This window comes from Dendropsophus ebraccatus, chromosome 9 (assembly GCF_027789765.1).
Source record: "Dendropsophus ebraccatus isolate aDenEbr1 chromosome 9, aDenEbr1.pat, whole genome shotgun sequence".
Classification (NCBI taxonomy): Eukaryota; Metazoa; Chordata; class Amphibia; order Anura; family Hylidae; genus Dendropsophus; species Dendropsophus ebraccatus.
Window position 1 is genome coordinate 45,947,815 of NC_091462.1, and position 16,706 is coordinate 45,964,520.

The window sequence follows — 16,706 nt, forward strand, 5'->3', positions numbered from 1 at the left end:
TCAGAGGTCTGTGTGGTTACATGACAGCAATGGGGAAGGTGTGTGTGTCCAGCCTGGACCAATCAGGAAGTGAGGATCACAGAGCTGTGCAGGAGGACAGTGACAGAAACCTTTCTATACAGCAGTGTTTATAGCTGAGTGTAAGTGCAGGCAGATTATAGCAGGAATGGAGAGGAAAGGGCTGACAGAGACTGCAGGGAGCATGGGGAAATGAGCAGGGCAGATGTGGGCACATAAATACAGCACACTCTGTCCGGGGAGAGAGGGCTTACAGCTATGGAGAGATTACCTCCATAGTCCTGTCCCCTGATGCAAGCCCCAGCCTGAAGTGGATCTGATATGATTTGGAAGGTGAGGGAGACTTCCTGGATCAGAGTACAGTGCTGTAGACCATGCTATGCAGACCATGCCCCTCTCCCACTTCCACCCTGTACAGGGAGCTCTTAAACCAAAGCAATGCTCTTAAACCAAGTCACAATTTTGTAAAACTGTGAGCTCTTCTTGTAAAACACTTTCAATCTAAGTTACTCTTAAACTGAGGTGCCACTGTACTAGTTTGTCATGAAAACTACAGGTTATCATGGCATGCTGGGAGTTGCATGTTCATCAGTGGCTATGGCCAACAAAAGTATAAGGTGTATGGAGACCTTTCAGGGGCGGGCTGGGCCGGGGGGCAGGGTGGCATCTGCCCCCCGGGCCGTTCTTCCCCACTTCATTGAAGGGCCGCACAGCTGTCACTCACTGACAGCTGGTTGAAGGTGTCAGGGCCGCCCTGCAGCTTCTTGCCTCCCCAGCGCTCTTTTCTCTGTCACCTAAGAGCGCTGAGAGGCCAGGCTGTATTGCGGGCCACCGCTGAAGCTCCGCCCCCTCCACGCCGTCAAGCCCCGCCCCCTTAGCAGACCCCTATACTTTTAACTAAAGCCTATGAGGCTTATAGTTAAAAGTAAACTGCTGCACCTTCTCCCTCCGGCCACTAGGGGCTGCTCTCTCCCCCCAGCTGCCACTAATACAGCCTGGATAGAGGAGCCGGAAGACAGAGAAGATGGTGGTCTGCAGGGAGCCAGGTAATTACTGGAGCCTACAGAGCAATCCCTGCAGCCCCCCTATCCCTCCCCACACACAGCATCCCCTGCAGCCCCCCATCCCCACACACACACAGCATCCCCTGCAGCCCCCCATCCTCCCACACAGCATGCCCTGCAGCCCCCCATCCTCCCACACACATAGCATCCCCTGCAGCCCCCCCTATCTCCAAACACAGCATCCCCTGCAGCCCCCCTATCCCTCCCCACACACAGCATCCCCTGCAGCCCCCCATCCTCCCACACACACACACACAGCATCCCCTGCAGCCCCCCATCCCCAAACACAGCATCCCCTGCAGACCCCCCTATCTCCAAACACAGCATCCCCTGCAGCCCCCCTATCCCCACACACACAGCATCCCCTGCAGACCCCCATCCCTACACACACAGCATCCCCTGCAGCCCCCTCCATCCCCCCACACAGCATCCCCTGCAGCCCCCCCTATCCCCAAACACAGCATCCCCTGCAGCCCCCCCTATCCCCAAACACAGCATCCCCGGCAGACCGCCCTATCTCCAAACACAGCATCCCCTGCAGCCCCCCCTATCCCCAAACACAGCATCCCCGGCAGACCGCCCTATCTCCAAACACAGCATCCCCTGCAGCGCCCCCTATCCCCAAACACAGCATCCCCGGCAGACCGCCCTATCTCCAAACACAGCATCCCCTGCAGCCCCCCTATCCCTCCCCACACACAGCATCCCCTGCAGCCCCCCATCCTCCCACACACACACAGCATCCCCTGCAGCCCCCCATCCTCCCACACACACAGCATCCCCTGCAGCCCCCCCTATCCCCAAACACAGCATCCCCTGCAGACCCCCCTATCTCCAAACACAGCATCCCCTGCAGCCCCCCTATCCCCACACACACAGCATCCCCTGCAGACCCCCCTATCTCCAAACACAGCATCCCCTGCAGCCCCCCTATCCCCACACACACAGCATCCCCTGCAGACCCCCATCCCTACACACACAGCATCCCCTGCAGCCCCCTCCATCCCCCCACACAGCATCCCCTGCAGCCCCCCCTATCCCCAAACACAGCATCCCCTGCAGACCGCCCTATCTCCAAACACAGCATCCCCTGCAGCCCCCCTATCCCCACACACAGCATCCCCTGCAGCCCCCCTTCCCCACACACACAGCAGCCCCCTTCATCCCCCCACACAGCATCCCCTGCAGCCCCCCCATCTCCAAACACAGCATCCCCTGCAGACCCCCCTATCTCCAAACACAGCATCCCCTGCAGCCCCCCCTTCCCCACACACACAGCATCCCCTGCAGCCCCCTCCATCCCCCCCACACAGCATCCCCTGCAGCCCCCTATCCCCAAACACAGCATCCCCTGCAGCCCCCCATCCCCCCCCCCCACACAGCATCCCCTGTAGCCCCCCCATCCCCCCACACACAGCATCCCCTGCACACCCCCATCCTTACACACAGCATCCCCTGCAGACCATCATCCCCACACACACAGCATCCCCTGCAGCCCCCCCTATCCCCACACACAGCATCCCCTGCAGACCCCCATCCCTACACACACAGCATCCCCTGCAGCCCCCTCCATCCCCCCCACACAGCATCCCCTGCAGCCCCCCTATCCCCACACCCCCACACACAGCATCCCCTGCAGCCCCCTCCATCCCCCCCACACAGCATTTCCTGCAGCCCCCTATCCCCAAACACAGCATCCCCTGCAGACCCCCCATCCCCACACACACAGCATCCCCTGCACCCCCCCATCCTTACACACAGCATCTCATGCAGCCCCCCTCCACACACACAGCATCCCCTGCAGCCCCTCCTTCCCCCCCACACAGCATCCCCTGCAGCCCCCCCTATCCCCAAACACACACAGCATCCCCTGCAGACCCCCCATCTCCAAACACAGCATCCCCTGCAGACCCCCCTATACCCGAACATAGCATCTCCTGCAGACCCCCATCCCAACACACACACAGCATCCCCTGCAGCCCTCCATCCCCACACACACAGCATCCCCCGCAGCCCCCCATCCCCACACACACAGCATCCCCTGCAGCCCCCCCCCCCCTCCACACACACACAGCATCCCATGTTTATTATTATTTTTACTAATAGGGGGTGCGCACATGAGGGGGGCGGGGGAATTTCAACAGCAAAAGTGATCATGTGAAGGGAAAAGTGACTATGGTAAAAATACAGAAACCCCAGTTTCCCAGCATCTTGTATTGTACTCAGTGTAATGGAGGTCACCCAGCTTTCCCAGCATCTTATACTCAGTGGTTGGTAGCCTCGGGGAGATGCACAGTGAATCTATACTGTGCAGCTGAAAACCATATCAGCACAATTGTGCTCTTACCAAATATTACCCTCCCAACATCAGTGCAGGGATGGTGGATGATAACCCGGGCCTGTACTTCTGCCAGCAGCACAGTTTGGATAATGTCTCCAGCCCCTCTGGTCATTTGTGACCAGGGAATTCCTACTGCTCTGTGTGAAAGGGCCAGAAGTCTCTTTGTCAATGTAAGTCTATGGGACTATGGTTCGGTGTCAGCGCTGAGCCGTCCCATGGACTTATACAGGAAAGTGTCTTCCGACCCCTTCACAGGGAACAGTAGGAATTCCTTGTTTACAAATGACTGGAAGGGCTCAATGTGTTATCCGAACTGTGAGAACATTGCCGCTGGAGGAAGTATTGGAGTGGGTGGCATCTACCTTCCTCGCACTGATGTGGGGAGCGTAATAAAAGGTAAGGACCAGAGTGGTCCTTGAAGGATGGGCCGCTAGCCGGCTACTCATGGGCCACTGCTGTGTACCTGCCCCCCAGGCTAAAATGTGCCAGCCAGCCCCTGAGACCTTTACAAGTGAAGTCCGGGCAATGGATTACACTTGTCATTCTGCCTGTCCTATTGATTCAATGGGATTTCTCGTGCACCTCTGCTCTCCGCTGAAAGAATAAACATGGTCATTCTTCGAGGCCGAGAGAAATCCCATTGAAGCTATAGGACAGGCAGAATGACTAGCGGAATCCACCAGCAGGGGGCGCACTAAATGTAGAAGTCTATGTAATGTAGTGTCTATATAGTGTAGTCTATGTAGCGGAGCCTGCCTGTATCGCTATTCACATGAGATGTACACAGGCTCTGACAGATCTCAGGGAGATGCCACTCTCCCACTCTCTAGAACTACAACTCTCAGCATGCGCTCCTGACTGCTGCTCAGCCCGCATGGCAACGGGCAGCACAGGGAGAGAGATGCATCTAACTATCTTCCCCCCTCCCCGCGCTGCCCGATGCCATGCGGGCTAAGCAGTAGTCAGGAGCGCATGCTGAGAGTTGTAGTTCTAAAAGAGTGGGAGAGTGGCATCAGATGTCCCCACACTGCCCCCTGCAGACCTCAGACAGAAGATGCCCCCCTCCTACCCCCTACATACCCCAGATGCCGTAGGGGTGGCAATCTCCCCACGCTGCCCCGTTTAGACCCCAGACAGAAGATGCCCCTCTCCTACCCCAGATGCTGTACGGGCTGGAGGGCATGCTTAGAGTTCCCTCCTCCCTCCAGGTGATAAGACGCTGCTGTACGGGCTGAGCAGCAGTGAGAAGGGCATGATGAGAGTTCCCAGCCTCCCTCCCCCTGTCCGGCGATACATGCACGCTCAGCTTCATAGACTGCACTATATAGACCAGGGGTGGGGAACCTTTTCCATGTCGAGGGCCGGTCGGGCATTAATAAAATCATTTGAGGGCCGCATACCGTGTGCGGCCGTTAGTAGCGTGGGTTTGCAGCACCCGGGGCAAGGCACAGTATTGTTCCCCTAGTGCCCCTGCTATTGTAGTTAACCCCCAGTGATGCCCCTGCTATTGTAGTTAACCCCCCCAGTGATGCCCCTTGTAGTCTAGTTAACCCCCAAGTCATGTCCCTGGTAGCCTAGTTAACCCCCCCAGTGATGCCTCTGGTAGGCCTAGTTAACCCCCATCAGTCATGTCCCTGGTAGCCTAGTTAACCACCATCAGTCATGTCCCAGGTGGCCTAGTTAACCCCCATCAGTCATGTCCCAGGTGGCCTAGTTAACCCCCATCAGGCATGTCCCTGGTGGCCTAGTTAACCCCCATCAGGCATGTTCCTGGTGGCCTAGTTAACCCCCATCAGGCATGTCCCTGGTGGCCTAGTTAACCCCCATCAGTCATGTCCCTGGTGGCCTAGTTAACCCCCATCAGGCATGTCCCTGGTTGCCTAGTTAACCCCCATCAGGCATGTCCCAGGTGGCCTAGTTAACCCCCATCAGGCATGTCCCTGGTGGCCTAGTTAACCCCCATCAGGCATGTCCCTGGTGGCCTAGTTAACCCCCATCAGGCATGTCCCTGGTGGCTTAGTTAACCCCCATCAGGCATGTCCCTGGTGGCCTATTTAACCCTCCATCAGGCATATCCCTGGTGGCCTAGTTAACCCCCATCAGGCATGTCCCTGGTGGCCTAGTTAACCCCCATCAGGCATGTCCCTGGTGGCTTAGTTAACCCCCATCAGGCATGTCCCTGGTGGCCTATTTAACCCTCCATCAGGCATATCCCTGGTGGCCTAGTTAACCCCCATCAGGCATGTCCCTGGTGGCCTAGTTAACCCCCATCAGGCATGTCCCTGGTGGCCTAGTTAACCCCCATCAGGCATGTCCCTGGTGGCCTAGTTAACCCCCATCAGGCATGTCCCTGGTGGCCTAGTTAACCCCCATCTGGCATGTCCCTGGTGGCCTAGTTAACCCCCATCAAGCATGTCCCTGGTGGCCTATTTAACCCTCCATCAGGCATGTCCCTGGTGGCCTAGTTAACCCCCATCAGGCATGTCCCTGGTGGCCTAGTTAACCCCCATCAGGCATGTCCCTGGTGGCCTAGTTAACCCCCATCAGGCATGTCCCTGGTGGCCTAGTTAACCCCCATCAGGCATGTCTCTGGTGGCCTAGTTAACCCCCATCAGGCATGTCCCTGGTGGCCTAGTTAACCCCCATCAGGCATGTCCCTGGTGGCCTATTTAACCCTCCATCAGGCATGTCCCTGGTGGCCTAGTTAACCCCCATCAGGCATGTCCCTGGTGGCCTAGTTAACCCCCATCAGGCATGTCCCTGGTGGCCTAGTTAACCCCCATCAGGCATGTCCCTGGTGGCCTAGTTAACCCCCATCAGGCATGTCCCTGGTGGCCTAGTTAACCCCCAAATAAAAAAAATAAACATCCCACTCACTTTACCTCCGCTCCCACGCTGCCCATGTCCTCTTCTGTCCCAGGTCCTCTGTGCCGGTCTTTCTCCTGCAGGCGGCGCGCGATGAAATGACGTCATCGCGCGCGGCCCGCAGGAGACTGAAGACACGCGCCGCTCTGCTGGGGAAGAAGCCGGCATGTGCCCCAAGTCATGTCCCTGGTAGCCTAGTTAACCCCCCCAGTGATGCCTCTGGTAGGCCTAGTTAACCCCCATCAGTCATGTCCCTGGTGGCCTAGTTAACCCCCATCAGGCATGTCCCTGGTGGCCTATTTAACCCTCCATCAGGCATATCCCTGGTGGCCTAGTTAACCCCCATCAGGCATGTCCCTGGTGGCCTAGTTAACCCCCATCAGGCATGTCCCTGGTGGCCTAGTTAACCCCCATCAGGCATGTCCCTGGTGGCCTAGTTAACCCCCATCTGGCATGTCCCTGGTGGCCTAGTTAACCCCCATCAAGCATGTCCCTGGTGGCCTATTTAACCCTCCATCAGGCATGTCCCTGGTGGCCTAGTTAACCCCCATCAGGCATGTCCCTGGTGGCCTAGTTAACCCCCATCAGGCATGTCCCTGGTGGCCTAGTTAACCCCCATCAGGCATGTCCCTGGTGGCCTAGTTAACCCCCATCAGGCATGTCCCTGGTGGCCTAGTTAACCCCCAAATAAAAAAAATAAACATCCCACTCACTTTACCTCCGCTCCCACGCTGCCCATGTCCTCTTCTGTCCCAGGTCCTCTGTGCCGGTCTTTCTCCTGCAGGCGGCGCGCGATGAAATGACGTCATCGCGCGCGGCCTGCAGGAGACTGAAGACACGCGCCGCTCTGCTGGGGAAGAAGCCGGCATAGACAGCATCCTCCTGTGTCCGGCAGCTGTCACAGACACCGGAGGATGCTGTGTATGCCGACTCCTTCCTCCTCCAGAGCAGCGCGCATCACAGGGGCCGGAGGTTCCCCACCCCTGATATAGACACTACATTACATAGACTTCTACATATAGTGGGCCCCCTGCTGGACACTTTATGTGAATTACCCCGATTCTTGACGTCACGTTTTTTTAGAGAAATTGAAGCGTGCCTGATGTACTAACTTGAGGGAAATAGCACCTTATGTACATTTCCCATAATTAGTGTACATTAGGAATTTGTCTAACTTTTCTTATGTAATAACATATTAAAAAATACATTTTGGTTACAGTTGTCCTTTAAAGCATAGAAGTTTGGTGGTTGCAGGTAACTCCAGGTGGCGCTAAGGACTTAATTGTTCTAAAAAAAAAAACACTTGAAGTAACAGGCATAACCCTTTCTCAGATCATTGTTGACTCTGCAAGGACCTCAGGGCAGTTTTAATTCACAGTCCACTTGTCACAGTTAAACAATACTCACAGTCCAAATATGTAATTCATTATTGTGGTTTAAAATTTAAGGGGTTCACTACTATTCCAAACCACAACCACATGTGATTTTTCACCTAACTACGCTCCATCCAGTTCCCTACACCACAAGACTGACCCAATCAGGCCATACTACAGGCCACAGAGCAGCCAACCTTTCAGTGCACACCACTGACCATTTTTTTCTGGGCTGCCTTTCAATTGTTTCCGACAATTTTCCCTCAGAACCGTCTAGCACCACTCATCCCACCTTGGCTCCCTTCTGGGTTGAGGATCTTGACATCCCAGCAGACTCCCCAGAACTGACCCCACCACAGGTTGAAATGCTCACTTCTCATAATGACAACTGGTACAGTTATACTGTCAACTGAAATTTTTAGAATCTCAAAATATATGTTAAGGCTAGGTTCACACTACGTAAGTTTCCGGCCGTAGCGCGCTCCGTGAATAAGCGGCCGGAGATTTACGTAGTTTGCGTACAATGGAAAGTATAAGATCTACGGCTGCTTAGTTCACACTACGTAAGAACTTACGCCCGGATCGTATGCGGCGCCGTAAAAAATGAACCAGACCAATGTTTTGGGACGGAAATACTGTAACTTACGACCGTAGCATAACATGCGGTCCTGTACGGAGTGGTGATTTCTTCTTTTATTCACTTTGATTTGCCGATCCAAAAGGTTCTGTGGGGTGCCCAGGGCTAGCCGAAGATATCCAAGTAAAATACCGCTGTCAGATCGCTACGTACGCCGCTTGGGAAGCGTACGTAGCTTACGGGCGTAAGTTCGCAGACCGTACGTAGCCGGCCGCAACTTGCGTAAATCCTGGCCGGAGTTTTACACGTATATATGTCCGGCCGGACATACACGTAGTTTGAACATAGCCTAAACCTGTCATTTCTTATAAAACATAAAGCATTATTGTATCACTAAACTCCCCCTTTACAAAACTTTATGGATATACACATGATAACAAAATTGTTGGTGCCCCAAAGAACGAGAAACCCACAATGGTTAATGAAATAAATAAATAAAAATTTACTTAAAATTAACTAAAGAAAATCAGACATTGCTTTTGAATTGTGAATTTGAAAAAAAAAAAAATAATAATAATGAAACAAAATGATGGTACCCTTAGCTGAATATTTTGTACAACCTTTGAAAGCAGTTACTGTCAACTATTTCTGTAACACCCCTGTCCACAGATATTGTTTGACTCCTTGTAAGCAGACTGCTGTAGCTGTCTCAGGTGTGAAGGCACCCTCTCCAGCCTGCAGGTTTCAGTCTTCTTTCCTCCTCACTCATCTCCCTTAGGGTACAAACACACACACCGTATATGCAGCAGATACGCAGCAAATACGCAGCAGATACGCAGCAGATTTGATGGTGAAGACTTGATGCTGTTTTCAGTTATTTAGATCTAATCTGCTGCGTATCTGCTGCGTATTTGTTGCGTATTTGCTGCGTATCGCAGCAGTAAATACGCTGCGTATACGGTGTGTGTGTTTATACCCTTAGGGTACGTTCAAACCTACAGGATCTGCAGCAGATTTGATGCTGTGTTCAGTTATTTAAATGAAATCTGCTGCAAAAAAATCAGCTGCAGATCCTGTAGGTGTGAACGCACCATTAAAGAGCACTTTGGCAAAGACAGCGACAGATGGTGCGATTGATTATAGGTGTGAAGACAACTGCAATGCTGATTATAGGACAATTTCTAGAGGTACCATCATTTAGTCCAGGCCATTTTTTTTAGTTTGTTGTTTTTTTTTGTAACCACAAAAGCAATGTCTGATTTCTACTATTTTATTTTCCGTAAATTATTATTATTATTATTATTATTATTATTATTATTATAATTATTTATTTTTTGTCTTTGCTACTTTCAAGTTACAGTATTTTAGTGACCATTGTGGGTGTGTAGTTCTTTTGGGCCAGTTCACACTGAGTAAATTCAGTGGAATTCCACAGCGGAGCTCTTCTTTGAGTGGAAAGGGGAGAAAGCAGAAGCACGCGTGAGAGCTCCGCTGCAAATTCCACCAAATTTACTCAGTGTGAACTGGCCCTTAAAGTGAAAGGGGTACTGGGAGATTTTTTCCTGTCAAATCAACTGGTGTCAGAAAGGTAATTTTATTTCTATTAAAAAAAATCAGCTGCTGTATGTCCTGCTGCCACCTCGGTCCATGACAGGAACTGTCCAAAGCAGATGAGATTTTCTATGGGGATGTACTACTGCTTTGGACAGTTGTCGACACAGACAGAGGTGGTAGCAGAGAGCACTTCACGCAGAACATACAGCAGCTGATAACTACTGTAAAACTCTCTGATACCAGTTGATTTAAAGTGACTGTACCACCAGGCCCAGGCTGAAGCACTGGAGGCAGGCCGACCCACCCTTAGGGTTCCATTGATTCTAATGGAGTCATGACATGGAGGGGCTGGAGTTTCTTCCCACTGGGTGTGGGTCAGCGCGCCTCCAGTGCTTCAGCCCGGGCCTGGTGGTACAGTCACTTTAAACATTTTTTGTGTGGAGTACCCCTTTAATCTATCAGATGCAAAATAGGGTTGCAGGGGTAGCAACAGTCTAAAAACCACAGCAATCCACACCACAATCCACACTATATACACCACATTTCATATCTACAAGTCAGGTGGAAAACTATATTTGCCTACACTATGGACCAAATGTTATAATCTCAAACAGTAATTAGTAATATAACAGGCGCTCCCTTCTGAATTTTAACCCCTTTTTAAATCGTGTCAAGGAGAAACATCCAATATACCTCGCGATCATGTAGCCTGCGATGTAGGTCCCCTCCCCTAGGGGGCAGGTTCACCCTTTCAATTGCATATGTTTGTAGACTATCAAAATTATTTTGGTGTGTCTCTATGAAGTGACGTGAAGCCCCTGAAGGGTTTCTTTATCCTGTATGGGTAATGTCATAAATGTGTTTATATATTCTAGTTTTAAATCTATAACATCCGACAAATTTTTTTGTTACACTCAATGCATTCCACTACATAGACTACATTACAGGTGTTGCAATTTATAAAACTCCTAATCGGATATCTTTTAGTCTCAGTAATAACTGCTTTGCATTGTTTTGCAACCTTGTCGACTGGAAAGAATACACCACTTCCTGCGGGACATACAGCAGCTGAAAGCAGCTGACTTTACTTTTTTTTTTTAATAGAATTCATTCACTAATCTGTATCAGTTTCCATCACAGTTTATTTGAAAAAAACTAAAATCTCTGGCGTACCCCTTTAAAACTGATGAAACTGTTAGCTAGCTGTTAAAAAGTGAAACATGGAACCTTTCATATATCTATCAAAGTCAAATAGGATCATATATGATCAAATTAACGTTTTAACATATTTGTATTAATATACTAAAAAGGAGACAAAATATTAGTGGATTTCTGTGTCCTTTTACATATCAAGAAAACAAACTCAAGTCACTCCACTCAGACCTCTGACTTGAGTGTGCAACATGTCTCCTGTCTCCACATCCATCATGGAGAAGAACTCATTGTATGCAGATGATACCATATTATATATGTCCGACACTGGCCTCTCTCTACAATCTCTATCAAACGTATTGACTCCTTTGGGGTCATCTCAGAGCTACACATTGGTCCAGTTCTGTCCCGATGCCCTTCTGTACTCCCTCAATCACTGACAGCTTGTCAATTAAAATACTAGGGTGTAGAGGTCACAGCTTCTATAGATAGTTATCTTATACTCAACTTAGATCTCCTGCTGATGGCTACTGAACAGCGACTCCAAAAGTGGTTGCAACTTCCGTTTTCCTTACAAGGCAGGATCAACATCTTGAAGATGATCTATTTACCCAAATTTATGTATCGCTTTCATGCCTCCCCAGTGCTCCCCCCATAAAAAAAAATCTGAGAACCTTCTATGGGCAGGGAAAACCACCGCGATTAATCTTGCTTCACTCCTGGGCACTCAGGGTGGGGGGTGGGGGGGTTAGATGCTCCACACATGTATTATTACTTTCTGCCCTCCCTATTAGTATATACGCTCACTGGTGACTAGACCTTTAAGCTCCGAACTCTGCTGGTGCTTTAATTGGCTCCTATAAAGGTGTAGGGAATGTCCTTTAACGATTAACCCATTCTGCTAACACCAATTGCTCGGATTTGGTCAGCAGGGCACAAGATTCTACCTCCCTCCTTTCCCTCTCCTAGAACACTTTGGGGGAGATTTATGAAAGGGTGTAAATATACACCTGGTGTAAATTGCCCACAGCAACCAATCACAGCTCCTCTTATATTCTACCAGAACTGAAAGCTGGGCTGTGATTGGTTGCTGTGGGCAGTTTACGCCAGGTGTATATTTACACCCTGTCATAAATCTCCCCCTTTGACTTCCTCTTTTTGTGTACCCTGACAGTTTTTCTCCTAGGTATCATAATTTTTGTAAATAAGCCTAGGTTCACACTGCGTTTTCAGCATCCGTTTAACGGATCCGCATTTGTGCGCATCCGTTTTTGATCCATTTTTTCATTGACTTCCATTATAAAAAAAAAAAAACGGATCAAAACAGATGTGTTTTTTTACGCACAATAAAGTACTGTTGACACTACTTTTTTGACCGTTAAAAAAAACGGATCCGTTAAACGGATGCTGAAAACGCAGTGTGAACCTAGCCTTATAGTTCTCATTACAGATTATTTTGTAGGTTATATTTATCATGGAATGGAAAAGTGTTTGATGTCCCCTTATTAATAACACGTATACAACATGTGAATGAATTTTTCTAAAACAAAAAAATTGCCAAAAATTAAAAAAAACAAAAAAAAACTGGATATATTGGCTTATGCTAGATGTAACAGCTGAATAACTCAGTTTATTGCTAATACTTGTAAGTGCTCTGTGGTTGGGAGGGTGCCAGTATGAACGTGTGAGTATTTGGTTAAGCTTTGCTTATCTTTTCAGCCATATCACATTCCCTAATCCTAAACTTCATCGTTACTGATGGACTACCCCAAGGCTGCACACTCAACCTCCAACCTTCATCTCCTGAATAAGCTGGATGATGGAATCTATTACTCCTTTATGGAATTGTCTGAGGTGCAGTGTCAATACAAATGTGTTGTTGACTGTTTTTTATTTATTTTTTTATGAAAAAAAAACTAAATTGAGTTTCTCTTGTCTCAAAAAAATGTCCTATTTTTAGTTTTTTATATTACTATATGACAACTACATCCTGATCCTATATGGATTATGCATACATTTCTTTTCAAGTCACATCTATTTACTTCAAGTCCTGTACAGTTTTAAATAATAGCCACACTGTTACCAAATATCACAATATAAGAAAAATACATTACCACCATACTATTACTAAAAAATACCTGCTGTGGTGAGACCAATATTATATATAGATAAAATAATACTGCCACACCATAACCACATATTACCACCACTTAGTGACAAAATATCACCTCCTTACTGTTCCTGAATAAAAATCACTGTACACAGACCAGCATTACTCCCATACAGTAACCATATAGTGGTAGATACTAATATCACATCGGACACGCAGACTCTGTAAATAATTACAGTTACATCCAGTGACTGACGGGAGACATCTTCTCTAACTGGAGTCATTTCTCTATTCAGCCCAGACCACCAGCTAGAACAGTGAGACATGTGATAGAAGAAGGCGCGGTAGGGACAATGAGGCATGTGACTGTAGGAGGGGCAGTAAGGACCATAAGGCATGTGACAGGAGGAGGTTCAGTAGCGACGATGAGGCATGTGACTGTAGGAGGGGCAGTAAGGACCAAAAGGCATGTGACAGGAGGAGGTTCAGTAGCGACGGTGAGGCATGTGATGGCAGGAGGAGAAGTAAGTATGACTAGGCATGGGACAGGAGGAGGAGCAGTAAGGATCATTAGGCATGTGACAGGAGGAGCAGTAAGGACCATGAGGCATGTGACAAGAGGAGGGGCAGTAAGGACTGTGAGGCATGTGACAAGAGGAGGGGCAGTAAGGACTGTGAGGCATGTGACAAGAGGAGGGGCAGTAAGGACCGTGAGGCATGTGACAAGAGGAGGGGACAGTATTGACAGTGAGGCATGTGACACCCTTGTGCAACCTGAGCAAAATAAAAAGTTGCTTCAAAAAGATGGCAAAAATAGAAATGTATTCTGCACAAATTTAATGTGACTAACAAGGGGCGACAGTGCCAGGTACGCAGAGGAGTATTTGTTATAATAGAATACCATATAAGCAATAAATCTGGAGTCCCACAAGATTAAAGGGGTTTTCCAATTTAAAAAACACTTGTCCCCTATCCACAGGATAAGGGATAAGTATGAAAATGCGTAGGTTCCAACCTCTGTTCTCCCCAGGGATCTCTCTATTGGCTACCCATCTCCTTTGTCATGAATCAAGAAGGTCACGTGCCGACCCCTTGCTTGATTCATAGCAAAGGAGCCATATTGGCGATAGAGAGATCCCCGGGGAGCACAGAGTTCGGACTCCCCACAATCTCATACAAGTATTTCTTAATCGGAACACTTAAAATAAATAAATATGGCATCAAGATTGCAGGGCCGGAGGGCTGGCGTATCTTCAGCTAGTAGCAGTACCTAACTGTAAATGACTAGCCTAGAGCTTCTATACAGATGTAACAAATACAGGCTCATATACTAATAGGCTATGTTCACACAGCGTAAAAGTACGGCCGTTGTTGCCATCGTCAGCAATGGCCGTACTTTGTACGATGTGAAACACTGCCTATTCTTCTATGGGATCCCGGCCGGAGCGTATACACATAGTATCCCATCGGCGCCGAAAAGAACTGACATGTCAGTTTTCTGCCGCCGCAATTCAGTAAATTGCGACCGCAGAAAGACTTGTCAGTTCACACAATGAAGCGAGCGACTCCGGACGCTTGCTTCATTGTGTGCTATGAGAGTTCTGATGCGGGCGCGCGCTGATGCGCCCGCATCAGAACACTGCGGCCGGAAAGATCATCCGACCGGTACTGCAGTTCTGGACGGCCAGCTGGGTCACGGAATGGCCGGTCTCTTACATAGTGTGAACATAGCCATATACTGTAAGTACTGGGGTAAAGATATATTATAGGGTAAACAGACAATGAATGTGTCAAAACACCAATGCATATAAGCGTATATAGTTTATGTGTAAATGACAGCACACTTAGCCACACAACCAGGCGAGCGCTGCTCCATTTACTATATCAGCTTGGGTAATATTTCAGAGACCTCTACTGGGGCCCAATATTCCTGTGTGCTCTGTATAAATCATTATACTGTATTACATTCTAGAACTTCTTAAATTCACATTACGAAACAAATGTAATAAAGCTAAAAGGAACCGACAAGGGGAAAAAAAAAACATACAAAAAAAAAACATACAAAAATATACGCATTTCAGAATAGGTTGGGATAGCCGTAACATGATCCCGATTTAATAATACTAAACAATGTTCTCATTCTGTGTAAAGCGTAGCCTCCAGATTTCATTATGAACTCAGGTAATACAATACAGTTAGTTCATTTTGTGTAGAGTTCACCTGTAAGGAAAGTAACGCACCTTATCTGCCTGCTTCAATGTGACACATGTTACTAGGTGTGTCATTGCACTGCGAGGGGAGGGAAGATAGCAGGTGTGTTTCTTTTAAAGGCCGTACTGTGAATCAGTAGCATCTCTGCTTCTCATTCTACACGACACCAGCAACAGGCAGGGCTGGTTAGCAACGAAATCTCCGAGCCTCACACAACCAGTCAATCAGGGCCTCAGAGACTACTGCTTCAGAGCGCAATGGCTTTACGGTGAACTCCACCATGTAAACACAGAATGGGAAACTGAAGATTTTATATATATTTTTTTTAAACACAATTAATTTATTTATTGCAAACTTTTTATTGTAAATTAACTTGTCGGAATAATGACGTCATTTCTACATCAACTCAAGGTGCTACTATGGAAGAATTGGTTAAGCGTCTACAGGCAGCCAGTAAGTGCACTCCTCTATTACTGTGGATTATGATGTAATATTGTCTTGGGTATATATTAAAGTAGTTAATAAGAAAGTAATCAGGTTTAATCCACGGGGCCATTACTCACTAAGTTTGTTGAATGAGTTTTAAAAGTTCATTTTCCAGTCCTATAAGAGCTCCTTTATCCCAGTCCTGAGCTGTCTGACATTTACCCTTATTGTTTCAACTTCAAAAGCTTAAAAAACTTGTAACACTAATAAGAATAAGAACTTGAATGGTCGGTTCCCTTTTCTCTGTTTTTTACCCGTGTAGTCTGAGAGACATGCCTTTCTGGTCTTTGGTTCCAGACGTCACTAGAAATTTCTTGTTATTTTAACATTATTGATGATTATGATATATTCTCTGCACTTTCTGGACTGTCACCTTTCATAAGAAATCAACCATTCTAGTAAAAACAGATTCACACTACATCCCCTACGTGCCCATAGACTTTAATGGGCAAACATATGCCAAATATTTGGTCATGATACATTGTGATCCCAGCTGTATTAAAAGTGATTTTTAAGTGCAACTATGGACAAAGACATACACAGTATACATTTAGGTTATAAAAATTTGATCAGTGGGAGTCCTATATATGGTTCTCTCGGCTACAGATGTGGGGACCAGGTGCTCTATCTGATCAGATCCTAATGGCCTATCAATCAAATAGATTTTTGTATGACTAACGCTACATTAAGACTTTATACAGATCTGCTCTATAAAATTGCTTAAAAAAATGACTTTATATAAACATTTCATTAAAATTGCTATAACTTTTCTTAATACGTTATACTTATTAATATATATATATATATATATATATATATATATATACTGTGTATATGTATATATATGGTAAAGGATAGAATCACCCACTGCACTCCCAAGAATGAAGCGATCAGCGATTTTATATATATATATATATATATATATATATATATATATATATATATATATATATAT

General features: G+C 47.7%; 1 protein-coding gene across 1 annotated transcript in view; it reads left to right on the plus strand.

Annotated features, from left to right (window-relative positions):
* Positions 1-15,532: 15,532 nt before the first annotated feature.
* Positions 15,533-16,706, plus strand: part of LOC138801767 (uncharacterized) — a 61,573-nt gene continuing 60,399 nt past the window's right edge. Inside the window, exon 1 of the mRNA XM_069984862.1 lies at positions 15,533-15,718. Within this exon, the coding sequence (XP_069840963.1) occupies positions 15,650-15,718 (69 nt within the window). The 5' untranslated portion in view covers positions 15,533-15,649. The remainder of the gene's footprint in view (positions 15,719-16,706) is intronic.